This window comes from Hippoglossus hippoglossus, chromosome 7 (assembly GCF_009819705.1).
Source record: "Hippoglossus hippoglossus isolate fHipHip1 chromosome 7, fHipHip1.pri, whole genome shotgun sequence".
Classification (NCBI taxonomy): Eukaryota; Metazoa; Chordata; class Actinopteri; order Pleuronectiformes; family Pleuronectidae; genus Hippoglossus; species Hippoglossus hippoglossus.
Window position 1 is genome coordinate 5,072,981 of NC_047157.1, and position 22,172 is coordinate 5,095,152.

Consider the following 22,172-nt stretch of genomic DNA (forward strand, 5'->3'; position numbering starts at 1 on the left):
TAATAGGATTTCTAAATGGATTTAAAGAATATATTATATAAATATATAAATACAAAATCAAGACTCTACAACTAACAAAACTGTGGAAATAAATTGACAATGACATTTTCAATGAAGAATAAGAAACTATTCTATGTTGTATTTTTTGTTTATCAAACGGCACTGTCCCTTTAGCTGTGTATTTTCTGTGTTGAGCACATATTTGCAACGTTTGTACACATACAAGTTTAAAAAAACAAACAACGTAAAGATCTAAAAACAAATTTGTAAATGTAGCTTTACTCGAAACAGTAAAGAAAACAGATGTTAGAAGATGTTTTGGTCTGAAAAATCATCGTAATAAAAAATATTGTCAAATCTTTTTGTGAAAATAAAATATAATAGTATGTTACTGTTCCAATGATATTAGAAAAAGCTCATATGCCACCAGTTTATTTTTACGATCAAATCTCCATTTTTATTTCTGTTAATCTCATTTTCATCTTGTATACCACACTGGCCTATAAAATTGTCTATTTGTGCATGTATTAGGATACGTCCATTTCAATATCTCCTTATACTAATTCAGTTTACATCCTCCTACAATCATCCTGTTCCACTCCACTTTACGTAAGTACATTTATCTACAAACAATATGTCCATATGTAGTGAAATGTGTATAGTATGTACATGTTCTCTGTATTTTTATTTGAGTTCTAATTATTATTCTATTGCTTTTTTTCCCTTGTGTTTTCCTCATTATGACTGTGAAGTGACTTTCCCCAGCGTGGTGTACTGGAAAAATTAACTAAGTGTGGTTGAAACCTATTTTATAGTTGAAGAGTAACTTTTGCAGCCCTGTCTAAAGACTTTTATGACCTGAGCTGTTTTATGGTCTGAGCTGTTTATGACCTGAAAACTGCCAGACCCTTTTGCCACTTATTTACTCTCCAAAGAACTGAATGTATGTCTGCTTATCTCCTTAGGAAACACATGTAAATCAGTTGCTTGTGTTTAGATTCCTCTCTCTCCTGCGCCTACAGAACCAGTCTGAACTGGTTCTGAGAGACAGCCTTAGTCCTCCTATATAAGATCCTTGCATTTGAGTGTCCTGCATCTTCACCCTGAGATCCTTGTGACTCTCTGTGTTGATCCTTTCTGCAGAAATCCCCTATTAAAATACACGTAGATAACTTTGGTGTTTCCAGCCTCTTGTATTCCCAGATTTCCATCACAGTGGGATCAATAAAGTTTATCTTATCTTATCTTCTATGAATATTTATGAATTGTGGAAAAAAATAAGAAGGGAAACAAAATAATTAAAATGTGAGAACAATATGAATAACCCCTGAAACAAACCATCCAGGAAGTGATTCCATAATTGTCAGCCTCCTCCAAACCAACAGAGGGAGCAAGAGCTTTTCCAATAAGACAGGTGACTAAAGCTTCCTGGTTGTGAAGTGTCTTCCTGATCCTGAGGCCTCCACACTGATCACCAGTGTTCCAGTCAGGTCTGTTGAGGCACCGAAGTGCTTAAACTGACAGTATTTATTCGGGTGATGTCTCTTTGGCAGCACATGACAGTAATCCAGATACACAGAGTGATGAGGAAGCACCGTGTTGTCTTCTCACTGTGTTTTTGTGTGTGCTTGTAGATGGCGAGTGGACAGCTGTCGAGGGCGGAGGCGTTGGCGTGCTCCGGCTGCTTGCATGCTTGTCACGTGTTGCTCTACTCTGACACACCACGTCAGCTGTTTGGGAAAATTCCCATCAGACATATCATACTGGTGAGGAGGAGGAGATGTGTGTGTTCCTCATGGGGTCAAAAAGCAAGTCCCCATAACGTAAATCATTAAATTCTAAGGTTACAGCATGTTAGGATTTGGTTTGGTTAAACTCAGAGTTAGATTAAGGTTCAATTAATGTTAGGTAAAGCTTAGAGCTAGTTTTAGGTTATGTCAGGTTAGCGTTCGATTAACGTTAAGTTAAGGTTAGCGTTAGGTTAACGTCAGATTTATGTTTGGGTTGGGTTAAGGTCAGGGTTAGGTTGAAGAGTAAGATTTAGGGGTTAGGATTAGGGTTATTAAGATAAATTAAGATTAGTTTAATGTTGAAGTTAGGTCGAGGTTAGGATTTTGTTAGGGTAGGGTTAGTCTCCAGGAAATCAATGCAAGTCAACGCAATGTCCCCTGAAGTCATAGAGACAGGACTGTGTGTGTGTGTGTGTGTGTCTGTGTGTCTGTGTGTCCCAGTATTTGCACAACCGTACACACGTGTGATATTGAAACCACCTTTGCTTTTAATCCCTCTGCATGTTCACATTCATGTTTCTGTCTAAGAATCTCTGCTGCCTGCTGTGTTGTGTGCGTGTGTGTACGCATCAGTGTGTGTGAATGTTTAACAGCCTCTGTCATTTCCCACAGATGCAGATGCGCTTTGATGGTCTGCTAGGTTTCCCCGGAGGGTGAGTCTTTCCTGGCGCTGCTTTGTTTTATTCCTTTTATGTGCACAGGTTTGTTTTCGCTCATGTTGTTTTTTTCCTCACAGACGAGCCCAATCAAAAGATGTAGTAAGCCCTTATGGCAGACAACATTTACTCTAGGAATCTCATACCACAACAATATACATATTTTATAAGATACGAAAATGTGGATGGCAGGTTCCTCTGTAAGGTGACTTGTCTTGCCTTGAAAAAAAAACACGTAATTACAAATTTAGATTATCAGACACATACTGGTTGTCTCGTTCTCAACTTAATATGAATCACTTGTGCCTTTTTACTGTGCTTAACAGTTGTCGCTGCCAGAATTCCTGGAGCATCACTCGCCAATACAGTGAGATTATGTAACAAAACAAGAAGAGAAGTCTGAAAAATTAAGGGAAACTGCTACTTCAAATAGGAATAAAACGTGTCTATATATGTGTTCATAGGGAAATAAGTCTAACCTTTCTATCTATGGCACTAGCATGAATCCCCAAAGGATGAATGCTACAACTACACACTTCCATGTACCGTTTTACTTCTGTGAACCATTAAGTTTTCATTATGGAGCTATCATCAGGTCAAAAATTGTATTTCTTATTGCAGTAGTTTATGAAAAGGGCGGCACAGTGGAACAGTGGTTGGCAAGAAGGTTTGAATTCCAGCTGGGCAGTGGGTCTTTCTGTGTGGAGTTTGCATGTCCTGCCCGAATTTGCTTGGTTTTAAGACAGGTAGATTATTAGGGTTAGATTATTTGTTATTTCATGACCCCTGTGATTTATTTGCTCACAGTTTTACATATCGATAACAAGGCTCCAATGTTCCATGCAGATATGAAACTTTTACTTCATTTTCTATAAACATTGTGAAAAACTTTTTTGAATTTAAAGTTCCATTGCTTTTAACTTGAGACTAAGGCTACATCCAAACTAGTTTAAACTCCAATGACCTGTGACTTTCATGTGACCTGAGTGTTGGGCTCTGAAACTCAGTGAGATTTTCAATCAGCGTAGTTTATTGAACTCCAACAACAATACATCTGACATTGTTTATCTACTGTATATCTGATCCTGACCTCCCACCCCCTCCCACACTTTCAGGCTGGTTAACCCTGCGGAGGAGACCCTGGAGGCAGGCCTTACCAGGGAGTTGTCAGAGGAGCTGGGCGTGGCTCTTCCTATATCGGTGGAAGACCATGTGGACTCTTGCCATGCCCCTGCTTCATCCCCCTCCTCATCGCCGTCCTCTCCTCTAATCACTCACTTCTATGTGAAGAAGATGGAGGAGGAGCAGATTAGAGAGGTGGAGAGAGCAGCTGTAGCCACAGCAACAGATCACGGACATGAGGTAATGTGTGTGAGTGTGTGTGTGTGTGTGTGTGTGTGTGTGCGTGCGCGTGTGCGCATGTTTCCAAGTGGGAGTAAGCTGATTTTTGGGGTGAGGACAGGGGGTGGGGAATCCTTTTCCTATCACGGACCATTCCAGTTTTTAGAATATCCTTCGTGGACCACACTAAATTATTGAACACATAGATCACACTAACCTTTCTAAAGAGATGGCTGGAAATCACTGCAGAAAGCCATTTAGAAAATGACTCTCATTGGCAGGACATCTGATGTCAGATAGTAGTGAGGATAATGCTGCTCACAGATGTTTTTATCCAAAACGACAAAGCAACAAATCCTCACCTTAAATAGAGGCATACATGAATTGCAATTATTGCAAACACAGTAAATCCTCCCTTGTATCAAACTCTTCAGTGATATCACACATAAATACAGCTAAATTGGTGGTTTGTTGTTTCTCTGTAGGCCAGACAGAAAAACTCTAAGGCGTTCTAGAGTTAACATCTTGTGCCATATCAGTAATCCACTCTCCGACTGTTCTTTCAGGCAATCTTAGACTTACAAACTATTTATTACTTGGTCTGGTTCTGGCAGCTTCTCTGCAGCTACAATGCTCTTTCCTAAATTCCTGCTCTGAATGAGGTTTCAGCCTCATAGCTTTTCACGCAATCACCATAAAACATGTTATCTCTGTCAGAATGTGGTCTTGTGAAAGCTGCTTGGAACCAAACTCCACTGAAGAGTTTTAACTTTATTCAAGTAAATTTGTCCTTGTAATTCATGCAGTGTAGCTGCATGTTTCCAGCCGAAATGATGCTGAGTTTGGCTTTTTTCCTCACTGCGAATACATTCCTACAAACCTAACACACTGACTTGTCATTTACTGCACTTTAACAAAACAGTGTTAGTTTGTCCATTTCTCTTGGCAAGCGTCACATTCTACATCTACTTTTCTTGACAGTCAGGCTGCTTTTAGACATGCACTGAACTTCAGAAGATTCTGAAGAGTTCTACGGAGAAAGCAAATGTCCAGGTTCAGGATTTCCTTTGAAGTCTCTCCTGCCGGCACTCTTGTAAAAAACTGTATAATGTCCAAATGAGCCCATGTGAGAATACAGCAGGAGATTATCCAGAAGATTCATCCCAAACGATTGGTCATGTTGACATTTCTACCATGCGACCTTTGCATGGTAGAAATGTTCACTTCAATTTTGTATGTTTTACTTTGCCAATCTGTGGCTCCCTTTTAACTTTGGTGAAGTTTGACCTGCGACATTTGTTTCGCATTCACACTTGAACACACTGGAGAGCGGAGACACCCCCTGTATTGTTGTGAGCGCATCTGATGGGAGAATCTCCTGCTGCGTTCCTTTTATATGAGAAAGTCCAGACCCCACTGTGTGGACATTCTCCGGAGATCATGTCTGAAAACGGCGTATCGGCTATGATTGTGTTCATTCACCCTGACCATGACCTGACAGGCATACAGCCAGAGGGGGCCACCCTGAAGGTCATGTTAGTCTACTATTTTCTGTTATTTCGTTGTATTTATGAATGGTCTTGTGGTTTAGAGGCTGGAGGTTCCCTGGCTTTGGCAACTAGTAGTTGTTGTTGGGGCAAGTTTCCAGGAAATGACTGCAACAGCCATTGCAGCCATTTACCTGATGTCGTGGTCTGTTCCCCCTTCTCTCTCTCTCACTCTCTCTTACTTGCCCCACAGGTTCTGGGAATGGTCAGAGTCCCGCTCTACACCATGAAACGTGGGGAAGGCCTCGGGCCTTTCTTGTCGCACTCCTTCATCGGCAACGCTCGCACCCAGCTCATTGACTCTCTGCTGCGCCTCAACCTGGTCGCCCCTGAGGAGTTGCACGAAGCCCTCGCCCGCTCTCTGAAGATAAACTCACACACAGCAGAGGACCTGAAAGCGACCCTTGCGCTGCCAGCGGTGAAGAGAAAACAGCTTTGAAACCCACCCGCACATGCATCCGAACGTCTTCTCTTGCGAACTTGTATTTTCAGTTTGGCTATCAGCAATGCAATCCTTCACTCACACACTTTATCGAATACACACACACACACACACGCACACTCAGACTCATACTGATTCTGAGCTGGTGACTCATAATTGCCTGCTGTGCATCAAACACTTTGGGGAAAACATTATCATGAATCCTTTTAACATGAATGGAAATAAAACAATTCAGGATGACTGTAGTATTCAAGCATGTCTGTCTTTGTCTTTGAAATACATACATGATACAAAAAATGTTGACATGGCAATCAATACTTAATTAGACCTTCTTAACACTATGATGAAAAACTACCTCCGAATAATTCTAGTAGAAAGACCCATATAAGCACCTTGCAAGCTACTAATAGTCCAGACAGGGCTGTGCTACCTTAAATGGTAATGCATATGCCCATATTCACCCTGAGGTATTCTATAACTAACACGATCATAGGGGCCCGATTAGCAGAAATGTACCCAGTCAGGTAGAATGCTTCCTCCATCTTTGTGCGGCTCACCTTTTTTGGGCATTTTCCTTTATTAAGTTATAGCGCAAGCCGCAGTGGTGGTGCAATCCGAGGATTAATTACGTCCATGACATACCATAAAGCCTGCGGGCGAAGATTTGATTCTCTTTAAGTGCACCCTGGGTGCACATAGCACGCCTGCACCAGATGTTAGTAACCTCATTCCCAGATAATATTGCTGCCAGTGAGCAAGAGCAGACATGATGCTGCCTAATGTCTTCAGATACCTGATGTACGCAGTCCACGCTGTCCAAGCAGGTGAATTAAAGCCGATATGCTGTATTGTAGGTGTTAATGTACAGTGAAGAAAAACTGAGAGAAGACAACAAAACACAAGGTTTATTTTTGATTCATTAGTCATGCAGCGGGATAACTATACTGCATTCAGCGTGATAAATCAACCTCAGTGTCTGATGAGTTCAACACACAATCAGCATAAAGGATGAATAGAAGAGGTGAAGGATCCTGAGAGAAAGACACTCATTCGCTCATCACTCATTTTCTTGTGAGTATCTTACTGCAGATACATCCATCGAACGTTAACTACCTACACACAGACTGACTCCTGCTCGAGCAGGTGCTCAAACAAGTGATGCGAGGAGAATTCATTTATGAAGTCCAACGTGATCTGCCGTCGATGCTTATCTCTGTCAGCGCGTGTTTTTTTCTAAGCTGTCAGGAGGAAAAACGTGCACCACATCCGGTGCAACAGACAGGATGCACAGAAAACCCTGTGGTTGTGCTTCTGTGCATCTTTTACACGTTAGTGTGTGTGTGTGTGTGTGTGTATATGTGAGTATACGAGACTGCTGGAGGATGTCTCCTTGGAGCATGCACATAATGTATGTGTGCGATTGTGGAAATGGTTGCATCTTGCACGAGAGTGTTTGTGTGGGGAGAAAGGATTCCTGTCATGTGATGGTGTTGTAAGGGCGAATAATGCAAGGTCATCACGAAGAAAAACACATTTCCAGAGAGAAAGGGATGGAGCGATGGAGGGAGGGCAGTGCAGGCGAGCGATGGATGGAGGGAGAGAGCATGAGCGAGGGATGCTGAGGGAGAAAGGCGGTGTATTCATAGCAGCAGCGGTATTTATAGCCGCCCAGAGGAGAGGAGAGAGCGTGGGGGGGTGCGGGGGGCGTGGCTTTGGTTATGGCTTTCCCACTGCTTCACAACACACACAGAGAGAGGGAGAGAGAGCGAGAGAGAGAGAGGCTATTTGGCAGGAGAGGGAAGAAAGAAAGAAAGGAGGGAGGGCTGTTTTTGAGTGTGTGCCTGAGAAATGAGCGAGAGAGAGAGAGGAGGGAACTGAGCAGAGAGAAATCTGTCAGATTCAGACACACACTGCTCTGTGTGTCTGTGTGTGTCTGTGTGTGAGAGAGAGATGAGAGGAGCAGAGGAGAGCTGAGGAACAGATAGAAAGAGACAGCAGAGGAGCACAAAGTGAGGTATGTACGGTTGTCATGCGGCTCATAGATCCAGTAAATACCTGGTTGTGTGTGTGTGTGCAGTGCATGCGTGTGTGTGTGTGTGTGCAGTGCATGCGTGACTAAAGTGAATATGTCTGTGTGTTTATATATAGTTCAGCGTTTTAAAGGGACACTATTCACTTGGGCTTTTCTAAGTGGACAAATGGATGTGGGCTCCTGACTGTTAGAGGAGTATCAATTATGTAATATGTGTGCACCATTTTCAGTGTTGATGCTCTTATGTGCGTCTCTGTTGTGTGCTCGTGTAATCACACTGTGGTGTTTATGTGGCCATTGTGTGGAGCACTGCAACAGTCCATTGGCCATATGGGGTGATATACAGCCATTGTAAACATAGCTCAGCGCTCCTGTGCTGTTCGAGCAGTAGGACCTTAACTCCCCCCCCCCCCCCCCCCCTCCGCTGATCACCTACACTGCTGACAGATAATTCACATTCTGTTGTCATATCACAGAGATCAGCTAATGGTTTAAACAGCCCTGTCAGTGCTATCTACAAAGTAGCATTCCCTTTGTGCTGCTGGATAACAACAAGGACTGTGATGGTAACAGCAGCCTGGTGTAAGAAACCAAAAGCTCTTGTGAGCAGGTGAAGTTTATTTAGCCCTAGAAGGAGGTCCAGGTTAAAGTGTTGTAAACCTACAGTGTGGTTGTTCCCAGACTGTGACTCATTGTTGACTTGCAGTCCACGAATGTGAAATACTCCAGTATTTTGCGCTCAGATAACAAACCCAGTCTGGTCTCAGATGCAAATCCCTATAACCCCCCAACAGCACGGATGCCCAGCCTTCACTGCATCCAACAACCATATATAATAATAATACCTGGGTTTTCGGTTATGTTCTCATCTGCGTTTGTATGTCTGTCTGTTAGTTAGCAGGATTACAAAACTACTGGATGGATTACGGAGAAACTTGGTGGACGGATGTGGTTTGGGTTGAGAAAGAAAGCGTAAAAAAAAAGCCATGCTATTGAAAACATACATCGATAATCTAAAAAATGATTGGCAGATTGATTGCTTGATGAATAGCTGCAGCTATAAAGATGTTTAATCCTAAATATAAAAAGATGATCAGCTCATTTCAAATGTTTGCCTCCACTGAGCAGATTATGTGTCTGTATGTTTGTCTGTTTCTAAGCAAGAAAACACAGAAACTACTGGATGGATAACCACAAAACTTGGTGTAAGGATGCTTATGGGTCAGGGAAGAAGGCGTTAAATATGGGTGCAGATCCTGATCAGGGGGTGGATGCAGGAATTTTTTTCACTTTCCTTTAACATTGCGAGATAGAGTGCAAGATCTTTCGTTGATTTCTCAGAGAATCATTCATGGATCTTGATAAAAAATCGGTCATGTTTAGGAGACTGATATTTACGTGTGTGCGCAATTTGGTGCAGATCCAAATTAAGTCTGGATCTAGTGAATTTAAATGTGGATTCCTATGGGGACTGTTGGGACTTGGTGGAGGTGTGAACTCTACTCTAGTTTAATTTGCTGCACATGCACAAAGGGTTAATCTCTCATCTAATCCACTTTCCCCGGGCAGTGGTTCACATGTGAACTGTGGTGGACAACAAACATTAAATGAGAAAACGTGACATCAGCTGTGATTTTACCTCCAAATATCAAACAATAGGAGCAATGTTTACAATGATGGAGGGATTCAGATCTTTTACTTAAGTAAATGTAGAAATCACCACCAGAGCTGCTCTGTCACAAGTGAAAGTCATGGATTCAAAACTAAACAGAATATACTCTGCTAAGTACAAATAAGGTGAAAGAGCTAATTGTGGAGAACTGCCTATATGTAAATAATATAAATTATATTTCTGCAATATAATTATTGACATCTGATAAAGGTAGGGATGCTTTTACCGGCTTGTTCTGTGTAGCTTAATCTATAATATTGATCAATTATTTGTTGATTGTGTACATTGTAAGAGGAGTAAAAACGCCAATATTAACATTTGAAAGGCAGTAGAGTAGAAATGAAAACTAAAATAAAATGCATTCACTCAGTAAAGTATCAGTACCACAAAACTTGACTTCATTGAGGGATTGTCCACTAAGTATATTCTAGTAAGGTGTTTTTCACAGTGTTACAGTAGAAACTATAGTTATAAAACAGGCAGGACCGACCCCTTATTAGCTCTGACATAGAAAGTGCCAAAGAAAACGCTGGTGGTGAATTGAAGGTTTCAGCACAGTCTGAGCGAATGTGGGCAACCTGACAGCCTCTCACTCTCACAGTACCCAGCTGTTAGGAGCTGTGTTCATTTCACTTCTTTATTCATTTTTGCCCCTCGCCAGGACCTGCAGGTATGCATTCCACAAACATTTACCTGTAAATGATCCTCCACATAAAACCCAACCATGGCGCGGCCTGAGAGATGGGGAAAGTTTTCTGTGCCCTTTGGCTTGAATTTTACATCCCTGTCTGATGCAGAAAGTGTCCTCAGTGCTGTGGCAATTATACCATGCCAGAATCTGAAAGGCATCTTATACTGCAAAATAGCGTCTCTATGCTACTGCCAAAAGCTATTAATTTTCAGCCTTTTGCAGATGTATGCCCTTGTACTATATGCACAGTACCTGAGTCATTGGTGGCCAAGCTTTCTTAATGTAATGCTATTACAGGATTCCCACACATCCTGGAAAACCTGGAAATTTATACCTGACTTTTCCAGGCATGGAAACAACATAAAAACGTATTCAAATTATAAAATATCTTCATCTTAATTGTCCTGGATTTTTTTTTATTGTATTTTCGCCCCTTACATAAATCACCTATGTTAACGTCAGTGCGTTATTAGTTTGGAATTTAGTCCACTGTTGGTAAGAAGCTGTGCAGTATAACAGGGAAACTCTCTCCTGTAACTTTAGGCCACTAGTGTTGCCTGTAACAACCCATTTCAATATTACCTATTAATAGAAAGCTTTGACAATAACTTTGCACCTTACAGTGAACCTTATTGTGTTATTTACTATAATTTAGAATTGTTATAGAAGTAGAGCACAGTCCTTTTTTGTCAAACGTTTGAAGTTCATAGAAGGGGCCTGCATATAAGCGTATTAGTATAAGTTATGCAAGTATTATTATTATTGTGTCGGTATTGTACAGTCAGCAGTGAGGGATGTATCCATTACCAGTAATTAAGACACTTAATCATATACCCACTATTAAAAAGGAGGAATTTAAACAGGGTTAAATGTGAATACTAAGCCTAACATTAAGCTATGTGACCATTTTTGATCAATTCCTGTCCTGATTTGTCAGGAAAACTCCGGGGAAATGTCCTGGAAAAAGTCCTGGAAAATTATTTCATAAAAAGAGTGGGAACCCATGTACGGTTTGCTGCTTTCACCTCTGAAACTTGTCATCCCAGTGTTGAGTTGGTTTTTGGCAGCGATGAGAACCAGGATTAAACAGAAAACTTTCTGTGAGATCTGCAGGTACAAATACTCTGCAGATGGTACCAGAGTGAAAAAACCTGTGGTGGCACACTACAGTGTGGCTTCCTGTTTGCTACAGCAGTTGCTGCACAAGCGCAGTATGGAGAGATTCTGGCGAGAGTTAAACTTTGTCAGTGATAAGATGAATTTGGATTGATGAACTTGCATTGTGGTGAATTGTATGGCACATTCTAAAAGAAACCTGTGGTCCACAGCCAGCGTGAGAGCACTCTGCCTGTTGTGGTGCCGGCAAGTAGCGGTGTGAGCTGCATTCAGATTTGTTTTCGCAGTTCACTGGGGCAGCCAATGAATGAGCTTCAAAGTAAGACAGTTCTGCAGCAGCACGTTGTACAATCACAAAGCACAGCACTGGAATTTGACATGAATGAGTCAGGTCATTGACCTTTACTGTAACTGCCAAGTTTTTACATTCAGCATTTCTTTTTGACTGCTGTTTAGTAAAAGTTACGTGGGATCTAGTGCCATGATATTTTCACTCAATGTATACTATGTGCAGGCATCTAAATTGATCAAGTATTTAATAATTGCATGAAGTAAGAAATTACTTTTTAAAACTAAATACTTCAAATAATTAACACTAACAGACACTAAAGCGGTTTTCAGACATAAGCTCCGGAGGATGTGGTGAGAAATGGGTCCAGACCTTCTCTGGAGGTTTCCTTTCACATGAGTCTCGTATCGTGTCTTCTACGTGTGTGGCATGTAGAAGACACAATTGTACGTTTTGCATCTGTTGCGTGTTAGAAACACGAGCAACACACCAGCTCACAGTGAGTCCTCCAGAGAATCTTCTGCTGTGTTCTCAAGTGGGCTCATTCGGACTTTCTCCAAAATTTTAATGGGGGGCAGGCAGGAGAAACACCGGAGAATTCCCCAGAGTTCAGTGCACATCTGAAAGCAGCATATGAGAGGTGTAACTAACCAATCTGCAGCTGTGAGTCTCTCCAGAGTCAACAGGCAGCAGGAATCAGGAGAAATGGCCACAGGCCAACAAGTGCTGAGTCCACTGTCTGACTCTGGTACATGAACCAATCCGGGGAGTCCCACAGCTTCCAGTCTCTTCAGTGTACTTTGGCGAGCAGGCTGCAGCTCAGTGTGTTGGCGGCAGAAAGTACGTACGAGAACTAGTGTCAGCAGCAGCAGCCAAGTTTTAGTACTGAACACGTACAGCTAGAGTCAGCCTGGCAGGGAAACCACCACCTGCACCACTTAAAGCAAAACCTTCTCTCACTGTCAGTCTGGTAACATACAAGCAGGGGAATGGCTTTGAGAAGACACAGCTATTTCCTGGAGGCATTCTGAAGTTTAAATTTGATTTGTAAAGAACTCACAAAAACACCAGTGTCAAATAAAATAAATGACAGTGCTGTACAGACAAATGTTTTGGCTCCATATATCAGTTTGAATCCCCGTCCATACTAACGAGCCAGAAAACATGTGACCACGTGACCACCCAAGCACACTGGGCATGTGTGTGCCAGTGGACACAGGAAGGATCTGGTTGTTAGTTGCAGAATCGTTGCAGACTCCTTAAATAATAGCTTGTCTCTGCCTCTCGCTGGGCACAGGGATTATCACAAATAATAGTTTGTCTGTTACACAATTGTAGCATTGTGAATTACTGAACAGGATCAACACTTGTAATTGATTATCCATGTTGCGTTCTCCACTGGTAGGTACACTGAGGCTAATGCTGGTTGTTTTCTTCCGGAGGGGAGTCATGTGATCGGAGCCTGACAAATCAGAGAAGGCTTAAAAATGTAACAGTTTGGATGTAGCCTGAAATATACTGATCACATGCAGAAACAGCTTGAGGTCATGATGATGTCTGTAGAACAAACGCTGTTATAAGCTGTGACCTGACACCACAGCTCCTGTTGCTGATTGTTAATCCCATTATAATTCATAATGTCAGCGCGTACACCTACAACCCACTCAGTAACAGGCTGCACATACAGCATAGATCGCTCTCCTTTGCTTGCCTCTTGTTTCACGTTTCACAGTTCAAAGCCATTTTCTACTGACTAGCACTGTGACGAATAGACTTTTCTAAAGAGGTCTGTTTTATTCCACCAATGTTTGTCTGACTGCTCCCTCCTGCAGCGAATACATTTCAACAAGCTCCATCTTCTCCCAATCACGTCTCCGTCCATAAGAGCCTCTCCAATCAGTGTGTCACACAGACTGAGTGTCTCACCTGACTCTACCTAAACACGCAGCTGCAGCACAACTGACGGCCCAGATTAGCATATGATCGTTTTCTTATCTGTGATCGCAGCGCACAGATAGAGACGACACTTCAGCTCCTGTGCACGTTATTACATCTCAGCTAAAAAAAAACCTATTTCCCAAAAGTCAGCTGTGTCAGGATGTGAGATCATCTGGCTGAGCGTCCCGATGACACCCGGGTTTTTTTCTTTTTGACATTTAACACTGCATTAGCAATGGTTTGGCTTTATCCTCATGGAGGAGGGATGGTTTTATCTTTAGAAAGCGCAGCTGCAGAGACAACACAGCAGTAAGAACTGAACATTTTTTATATTTCTGCAAGACATGTGACACGAGATGTTCTGTGGAGTTAGCGGCGATGTAACAGAGTGCGGTTGGCTCGCAGCAGTGTGAGGAAATCCCCGTATAATATCAGCCCTACATCAAACACAATGTCCCTCTTGTATCCTGTGTTACTACTGCTGCGCGCTTCATTTTTTTCTTCTGAGAAAATTAACAGAAAGTCCCCTCAGTAGCGGTAAGGATCTGTCACATTGCAACACATGTATCATCTCTTGTCTTCAACCTACTATATATTCACTACGTATATCACACGATTTTGTCCCTCCAATGACCTTGATTTTAAGTATGTTCCCCATATCCTCCATCCCTCTGCCATTCGTGACCCTTTTTGTGTTTTGCTCTTGCTGAATCTCTTCTAACCCCATCCTCTCCCTTTCTCAGATCATTTACATTTGCTTTGTTCTGTGCAGACTAACTTTTTACACTGATAAGGGCCTTTGGAGCCTCCAAGGTCTCGAGGACCCTCGCAGCCTAATTTGTGGGAAAAGCTCTGCATTCGTTCGCTGCATGTACTCACTGCTAGTTCAGTCTGAAACCAACGCTTCAATGTGTCTGGATCACATCCACTAAACGGCTTTGCAGGGGGAAATGAAAGAACTGACACAAGAGTTCACCTAAAAGCAGAAGAAAGGCCATGTGTCCTTTAATAGGATGATAAGCAGCAATGAGTCACATTATGTGTTTTTGTGGTCATATATTGCTTCAGTTAATGTTGTTTGTAGTCCGACTGAGGAACAGTGATAGACAGAAAGCATTTGACACTTTGAAAGAGTCCAGAAACCTGTTGAGAAGCTGACGCAGGATGTGGAAAGAAAAGTTGTGTGTGTGTGTGTGTGTGTGTGTTTGTGTGTGTGTGAGAGAGAGCTTGTCTTCCTGTTAAAAGCAGGATATGATATGTGTGTCTCACCTCAGTACAGTTTAAGCTGACAAGCAAACATCCATGCAAATTCCTGTGTCTAATGCGATGCAAGCAGTCAATCATGTGCATGCAGTTCTAAATGGCTAAACATTTTAGACGTAGGCTAACAGGCTCTGTCGCTACTGCAGCAGTGCAGAAATGTATTTTAATTGTACAAATAAGTGCTCAAAAGTTCTCCTTACCAGCATTCAACATTATCAGTAATCAATATCAAAATATTCGGAAAGTTGAAGGAGGAGTATTTCAGGATTCCACTGAAAAATGAATGTAGCAGAGGCTGAGATATCTGGATTTTTGTCCCTAGTTTGGTCCAAATATTCTGCCTCACAGAAGTGCTGGATCTGTTTCAGTACAACCTCCTTGTCAAAACTTGAAAAGGTCCCAATTCAAAGATGGCGTTGCCAGCCGTCTAAGAAAGATTTGGTTTTGGTTGAAAGTCAAAGATAAAAAGACAAACATTTCAGTCAATATGATTGGCAGATAAAATGATGATGACTTTTATTATGAGCATGTAATGCGAACCATTGACTATTTTATTATTCTTATTTTGCCCAGTGAATGTGCTTTTTGAAAAGAATTAGGCTGACAGTAGCTCATGTTGATTCACTCCGAACAGCCAGTAGAGTATTTTTAGCAGTAAGCTAACTAGCAATAGAAGCATTGACCTTGTGTACTGTACCTTTGTGTTCAGCTCATTGTCATTGAGCTCTGACTGAACTCAGAACGCTTTGGAAACTAAAGCTCTTTCTGTTATTTCGCTTGGAACGTGGACGGATGCGTCTTCTCATCAGCTTGCAGAGCCCTGAGCACATATGACTGAGTATGCAGTCACACGGCCTCTAGAACTCGATAAGCATCTGACTAAATGATAGACATCTTCTTTTTCTTAGAAAACATCTTCTGACTTCCATCGGCAGAGGTACAAGACCTCAGACAAAAACTACGAGTCGCAAGTCAGATGTTACTATATGTCCGTGGTAAAAAAATTGTTTTAAGGTAAATCACAGTGCAGTCTACTGCTTAAGTGAATATAATTTAAACTTCTAGGTCAATTTCAAATGAATTATGCATTATTTCTGTTTTGAGTAAGGGTGACTAAATTGAGATGATGCAAATACATGAGCATGTCTTAACAATTAAAGTGATTTAGTGGAATACTGATACAGAAATGTACATAGCTCCTGTGATATAATGATAAAAAATATATACAGGTATAGGACATGGAGTCCACTTATATTTATGATTTACTCACATAACAGTTATTTGTTTGTGTGGCGAGAAAAGCCCTGACTTCATGTGCATTCAGCATGTTTGAGCTTGGGTGCACAATAATATTCACTTGTTCTAACATGGTGATAACAAGGGCACATAAGATTAAAAAAACATTACCTTACAGGAGGACAAACGTATTAAACTGCAACGTAGCTATGATTTAACATCATAGTGTATGCTAGCTAAAGGCTAAGGCTAAGCGTACCCTCAGGTTCGGCTTTTAAACGTCATTGCGATTAAAAGACTGAAACACCTGATGACGCCAAGGTACAACTGAAGATTATGATTTTCATTATAGCAACCAGTCCGACGCAGTTCAAAAGTGATGTTCCTGATCTCCCGTTTGAATGCCAGTGTAGGTTTGCAGAGCCAGGAGCAAGACTTGAAAACAGATTCTGTAGTCCGCCATTGTTGATTATGTTCTTGAAGTCGGTGCAATTAAGGCTCTGTCCCAATTCCTCTCCCTTGGCCCTACCCCTATGAAATGCCCTTTGCTGGGAGTGTCCCCCTCCAAACAGGGAACTGGGACTCATCAGCAGGCAACCAACAATATTACAGTGACAAACAATATCAACTGACAATATCTTCTGCCCCCCACTGAAAACTTTATAACATGAGCGAAGAAGTTTTTTTTTTTTCCAATCTTCGTATACAGGACACGGGAGTAGCGAGCGTTACTCATTACTCTCACTCAGACTGTTTACTTGCATGTTTCGAGCATTTGCTACTGGGTTAAAATAAGATGTTGAGGTGAATTTGAAAAATGTTCATGGTTATTTTGCAAGATTTCATACTTACATTAATGACCATTTTATCCGCAGCGGTCACCATGTTGATTTGCTTTGTCCGTTCGTAAGGCATTAGAGCCCATAGAGAATTTCCGTCTACCCCTTCGTTTGTAGAGGGGTCCTGAATACATAATGAAGGGGTGTTTGAAGGGCTAGATGCCCACTACACCTACATTACACAGACAAATAGGACAACACTACTCCTTTACGGGCCACATGCAAAACAAAGGGGTAGGGCCAAGTGGCAGGGCTAAGGGTTGAATTGGGACAGGGTAAGTGATGTTGGGAAATCAGAGATGTACACAGTGAAAAGCAAACTGATATTTTAAAGCAGAACCAGCCCTGAACCAGCAGCTGTTTCACTTTGGTGGAGGAGCAGAATCAACTGAATCATACTTCTCATGGCAGTTTTACTGACTTTGTTGTGTGGGCGTTCTCCTTAGCCTATGTAAACAGTAAAGGTTACACGCTGAGAGAGTAATTGCTAATGCATGAACACGCTGTGAGTGGTGAGAGAGATTAGATCACAGGTCAGTGTGATGGTTCTCCACAGCATTCACTACATCGTACAGTCACTCTTTGACCTTTTTCCTTTGGAAATCTCATTAAGCTTTGTACTGTGTGTTTAAAAAGAAAATATTGGAGATGTTTGCGTGTGTATTTGACCATTACCTTTATATACATCCCCGACCCCCGACCTCAAGGCACCGAATGTCCTTCATTACTGCTGTTACTCATCACCTCTCATCTTCCCATCCCCCACCCTTCATCGCTCTTCTCTCACCTCCCCATCACTCTGGCCTCTTACCGTCCATTCTGCGCTCTGCCTCCGACTCAATGTCCCTCCTATTAAATCTCCCTTCTGGTGTCACCGCCCCTCTCTGTCTTATTGCTCTGGCCTCATTTGTCCTCTGCTTCTGGCTCTTTCTTCCTCTGATCCTGGCATCCTTTTCCTTTCTCACCATTATCTTACAATTTGCTCTGTTTTTCCATTTTCTGCTGCACAGGCCAGTTCACCTATGGATCAGCATTCACACCAGAAACCCAGGGGATTCCATGGACGCACATCGACCCGAATGACATCCCTGCCGAGTGCAGCCGATCGACACTGATGCCGATGCGCTGCATGCATTTGTAGAGCAGCAAGGCCAAGGGGTCAGGGGTGAAAGGTCAAAGACTGCAGAGCCAGAGCGGACGCTGAGCTTGAAGGGCGTCAGGAGGGGGGACCACAGGGATACGAGAAGAATCAGGGTTCAGGAAATAAAGTCTCAGTGACAGAGGAGAGTCAAGGGGTCAAAGATGATGACCTCACATGTAAAGCTGAGGAGGGAGAAGGGGAGTCTGGCCGAGTATGAATTGCAGATGAAAGGTAAGTCACTCTGTGTGTGTGGGCGTGCGTGTGCGTGTGTGTGTGTGTGTGTGTGTGTGTGTGTGTGTGTGTGTGTGTGTGTGTGTGTGTGTGTGTGTGTGTGTGTGTGTGTGTGTGTGTGTGTGTGTGTGCTTGCCTCTGTGTATGTCTGAGCCCTTTATCACACCTCTGTGTGTGCACGTGCACTTGCTTGCGGGGACAAATGCATGTAAGACAGCAGAGCACATGTGCATTCATGCGTGAATGTGTGCAGTTGCTCAGCACAGTCATCCAGCCGTACACTCGCTCTCTCTCTCTGAATGCTTTTGTGCGTTCACATATGTGCTGAAAAAATTCCAATGTTGTCAGGACCTGATAGAATCACCTCTGCCTGCAGCTCGATGACAGCATGGAAAGAGTTTCCCTCTGTCGATAGGTCAGAAAATCTTATCAGCCATTGAGACTTGAATCAAAGTATGGACATATGACCAGTGCTGGCATTCCAAGGTTTTTACATGACAACAGCTGTGTGCGTGTGTGTGTTTGTATCATGTGCTGTGTTTTGGAGTGTGCATGCTGTGGCGGGCTGCCTCCCTGTACTGTACTACAAGGGTGTATTTATAGTCAGTATTAGCGATGCTGTCTCCTCACATCCAGTCAGCCCAGGGCAGTGTACTCACACAGAGACGGAGAAAAAGAGTAAAGAAGGGAGAGATAGAATGGTCCGAGCCGTTTGGCAGGGGGAGGAGAGGGGGAGGAATAAAAAACAAAAAGACAGCTGAGAGTGGGTAAGAAAATAAAATAAAAAGAGAGAGGTGAGAGAGCAAAGCGAAGGCGGTGTTATTTGGGAATGTGGTGTTTGTAGTAGGCTTCTCAAATCAAAGTGTATCGTGGGGCCACGCTACTGTTTTAGTTGTGTGTGTTTACAAGGATTTGTCTGTGTCATAAGGTTATATTATATATTTACAGTACATGTGTGTTTGTAATCATTCTGTAATAATCCACACACTGCGGTCACATTACTCTGTAAACACAATCCATCACTCCCACGGATGGACTGCATTTTATTCAATCCTGTAGTAAGGGAGATTTTTCTAATCAAATTTGTGATTAGAAATAACATTGTTAAATATTTTGTAAATGGATCCTATGTAAGTAGTTAAATTACTGAGTGAATGAACTGCTCCTCAGTGAGCACTATACACATCCTGACTTTCCAAAAAACATGGTTAGATGTATACTTTACACAAATATACATGTGTACATACACTGTACAATCTAATTGGTTATTTTTTAATGGTGTAGCATTACATTTAAAATTGGATTTTCTTTTTTTTTTTTTTATGGTTTAAAAATATATTTTGAATCGGATTGGTTCTTTTTTAGTGGTGTGACATTAAATTGAAATGTTGTGCAAAAATTGAGCGATGTGCAAATGACCTAATCTGCTGAGCCACAACTTTTCTTTCTCGTTACGGACCCTTCTGTGGTTGTTATTTCCTGCCCCCACCTGTGGGGCTTCCTGTTTCACCTGACTCATTGCACAAGCTTTTTTTTTTTTAAAGGACAGTTTACTGGTGTAAATATTAAAGGAGATTATTGTAAAAATGTAAAAGATATGAATCAGTGATGATATAAAATTATCCCAACACATTAAGGACACGGACTGTAAGTCTGCATGAAGGTTGGTGCACACAAGAGTTTAACGCAGTCAATGCTCGAGTGCCCAAGTGCAAGTCGAGTGAGTGGAGTAGGACAACAATATTATTTATCATCATTTAGCAGGAGAACAGTAGAGAATATTCTTTTCTTACTGTATCTACACCTGTTTTTATCACTTTCCAAAACCTCTTGGTATTCCAGTGTGTATTACACTGTGATGAGATGTGCTTACTATAACCACTGGAAGGTCATTTGCTCTGTGAGGATGCCAACAACTTCATTTGATGTGAAGTCTGGAGAGTCAAATATTCTCTGTGTATGTATTATATAATTATGATGCACCAAATGATGATGGTTATTTACAGCGGAGAGTTTGACAATTTTCCAGACTCTACTGCATTTAATTGAAGTAGTAAAAGATGGTTTATCTTCACCTTAAACTGTCAGCAAGGTGACTTCTATAAAACTGTATGAATCTCTTTTACTGGAACTGGCACTAAGTGTGGATGAAGAAAGGACCTTCATTGAAAAGATGAATGTGATAAATTACAATTAATATCATTTTTATCACCAGGCCACCAGACTCCTAATTCACGTCCAGCAATCCTGTGCACATCTGCTACCTGCCTGTTTGTTAACTCACCTCTGGAAAAAGTACAATAACTTATATGTACATATACATGTACAGTGTAGACTTTGGTTTTACACTTGCATCCTCCAATGTAGCTATATAATATTGTATTTGATTATTTAAATTGAGCTTTTACTTCATTTAAATGTATTAAAATTACTTATTACTTTTTCAAATAATCTGTATACACTTTATATTTTTATTTTTACTCATAATGTTTAGACTTAATAGTTTATTCTCTGTATTCCATTGAATATTGTTTTACCGTAATGTGGAGCAAACTGGCACGAGAATTTCCTTTATTTTGGATTGATAAATTCTATCTTCACACTTTTTCCTACTTTCTGTTCTCTGTGACGTTGCTCTTATTACATTGCTGAGCGGACCTGTCCTTCTCGTCCAACACTTTCCATAGTGCCGTTGACCCTGTGTTAACTTTCATATGACAAATAAAACCTTCAGCTCCAAAGTACTGCGTTCACCTCAAACAGGAACAACATCTGATGTTTGTGTGTTCTCATGTCCCTCTCTGTTTCCATGTGTGTGTCCAGGTTAAAACATGTATTTACTTAAATGTCTGTCCTCTGTTTACTCTCTGTCTTCCTCTCCCTCTCTGTCTTCCTCTTCCTCCCTGACCGCCTCACCCTGTGTGTTACAGACCTCCGGGCTCAGCTGACAGACCAGATCAAGATTTTAGACTCTCAGGTGGAGGTGAAGCAGCAGCAGCTCTCAGACCTCTCCGAGTTTCTCCGGCGTCGAGGCGACATTGAGGCCGAATATGCACGCGCCCTCGACAAACTCACAGAGAGGTTCACCCACAAGACGAAGAAGTAAACCTTTTTCCCCTCTCTCGGATGATTGTGAAGTGTTGCCGTGTCTCAGTGAGGGTGTTTGTTTTGTTCTCCAGGAAGGAGCAGTGGGGTCAGTCTGTGTGTCAGGTCTGGTCTGTTTTGCTGACTCAGACTCGTCTGGAGAGTCGGGAACATGCAGCACTGGGTGACACCTGCTGCAACACACTCACACAGAGACTGGCACACAGTACGGAGGACACACACCGTCTGCACAAGAGGGTGAGTGTGTGTGTGTGTGTTAAGACACGTGGATGCAGAAACACACACTAACACACAGATAGTACAATGGGGAGAGTTTTGCTGGTAACTTCAGTGTGTGTATACAGTAAGTGTGTATAATGCATACACACTTCTTCTTGTCATTGCTATCCTAGGATCACATCCTCCTGTCATCCTCCCTTTGTAACATCACTGACTGTGTTCAGTGCTGAGATGTGCAAATGTGGCACAACTGTTGTTGAAGCTTAAAGCAGCATATTTGCTGATTCAGAGTGACAACAACACTAGCGTCTCAGTAGACCTGCCCCCTGACAGCAAAAGATTCAAATCATTAGTCAGAGACTCCTCGCTTTCATTCTGCTCTCTGTGAGTTTAATATATGATATGATCTTTTTCTTTCATCACTGTCTTTCTGATGCGGCATACGCATCGAACATATGTCAGTGTGATAAGAAAATGACAGAAACCATCTTTAAGGTAAATTGATCTGACTTTGACTTTTTATGCTGTGTTCACACCAAACGCAACACAGTGAGATTACATACAAAATTGTGCAAAGACACAAATTCCCTGTCTGTAGTGCCGACATTGTGAAAATCTATTACT

At 41.9% G+C, this 22,172-nt stretch overlaps 2 protein-coding genes across 5 annotated transcripts in view; both read left to right on the plus strand.

The window, feature by feature from the left end:
* The first annotated feature begins 1,383 nt into the window (after window positions 1-1,383).
* Window positions 1,384-6,021, plus strand: zgc:103759 (U8 snoRNA-decapping enzyme). 3 transcript variants are annotated; one of them, XM_034589926.1, is made up of 5 exons: window positions 1,384-1,474; window positions 1,631-1,766; window positions 2,403-2,443; window positions 3,562-3,808; window positions 5,528-6,021. In XM_034589926.1, the coding sequence occupies exons 2-5, from the start codon at window positions 1,635-1,637 to the stop codon at window positions 5,771-5,773; spliced, it is 666 nt and encodes a 221-aa protein (XP_034445817.1). In that variant the 5' UTR covers window positions 1,384-1,474; window positions 1,631-1,634; the 3' UTR covers window positions 5,774-6,021. The 3 variants fall into 3 exon arrangements, with proteins under 3 accessions (XP_034445817.1, XP_034445816.1, XP_034445818.1); XM_034589925.1 differs by having other exon boundaries at window positions 1,400-1,523; window positions 1,635-1,766; XM_034589927.1 differs by having other exon boundaries at window positions 1,440-1,490; window positions 1,635-1,766.
* A 1,712-nt stretch (window positions 6,022-7,733) lies between these two features.
* The window catches only part of arhgap4b (Rho GTPase activating protein 4b), a 32,845-nt gene continuing 18,406 nt past the window's right edge, over window positions 7,734-22,172 (plus strand). For both annotated transcript variants that reach the window (XM_034589921.1, XM_034589922.1), the window contains exons 1-4: window positions 7,734-7,790; window positions 17,863-18,224; window positions 21,155-21,326; window positions 21,404-21,566. In XM_034589921.1, coding sequence (XP_034445812.1) covers window positions 18,155-18,224; window positions 21,155-21,326; window positions 21,404-21,566 — 405 coding nt within the window. In that variant the 5' untranslated portion in view covers window positions 7,734-7,790; window positions 17,863-18,154. The remainder of the gene's footprint in view (window positions 7,791-17,862; window positions 18,225-21,154; window positions 21,327-21,403; window positions 21,567-22,172) is intronic.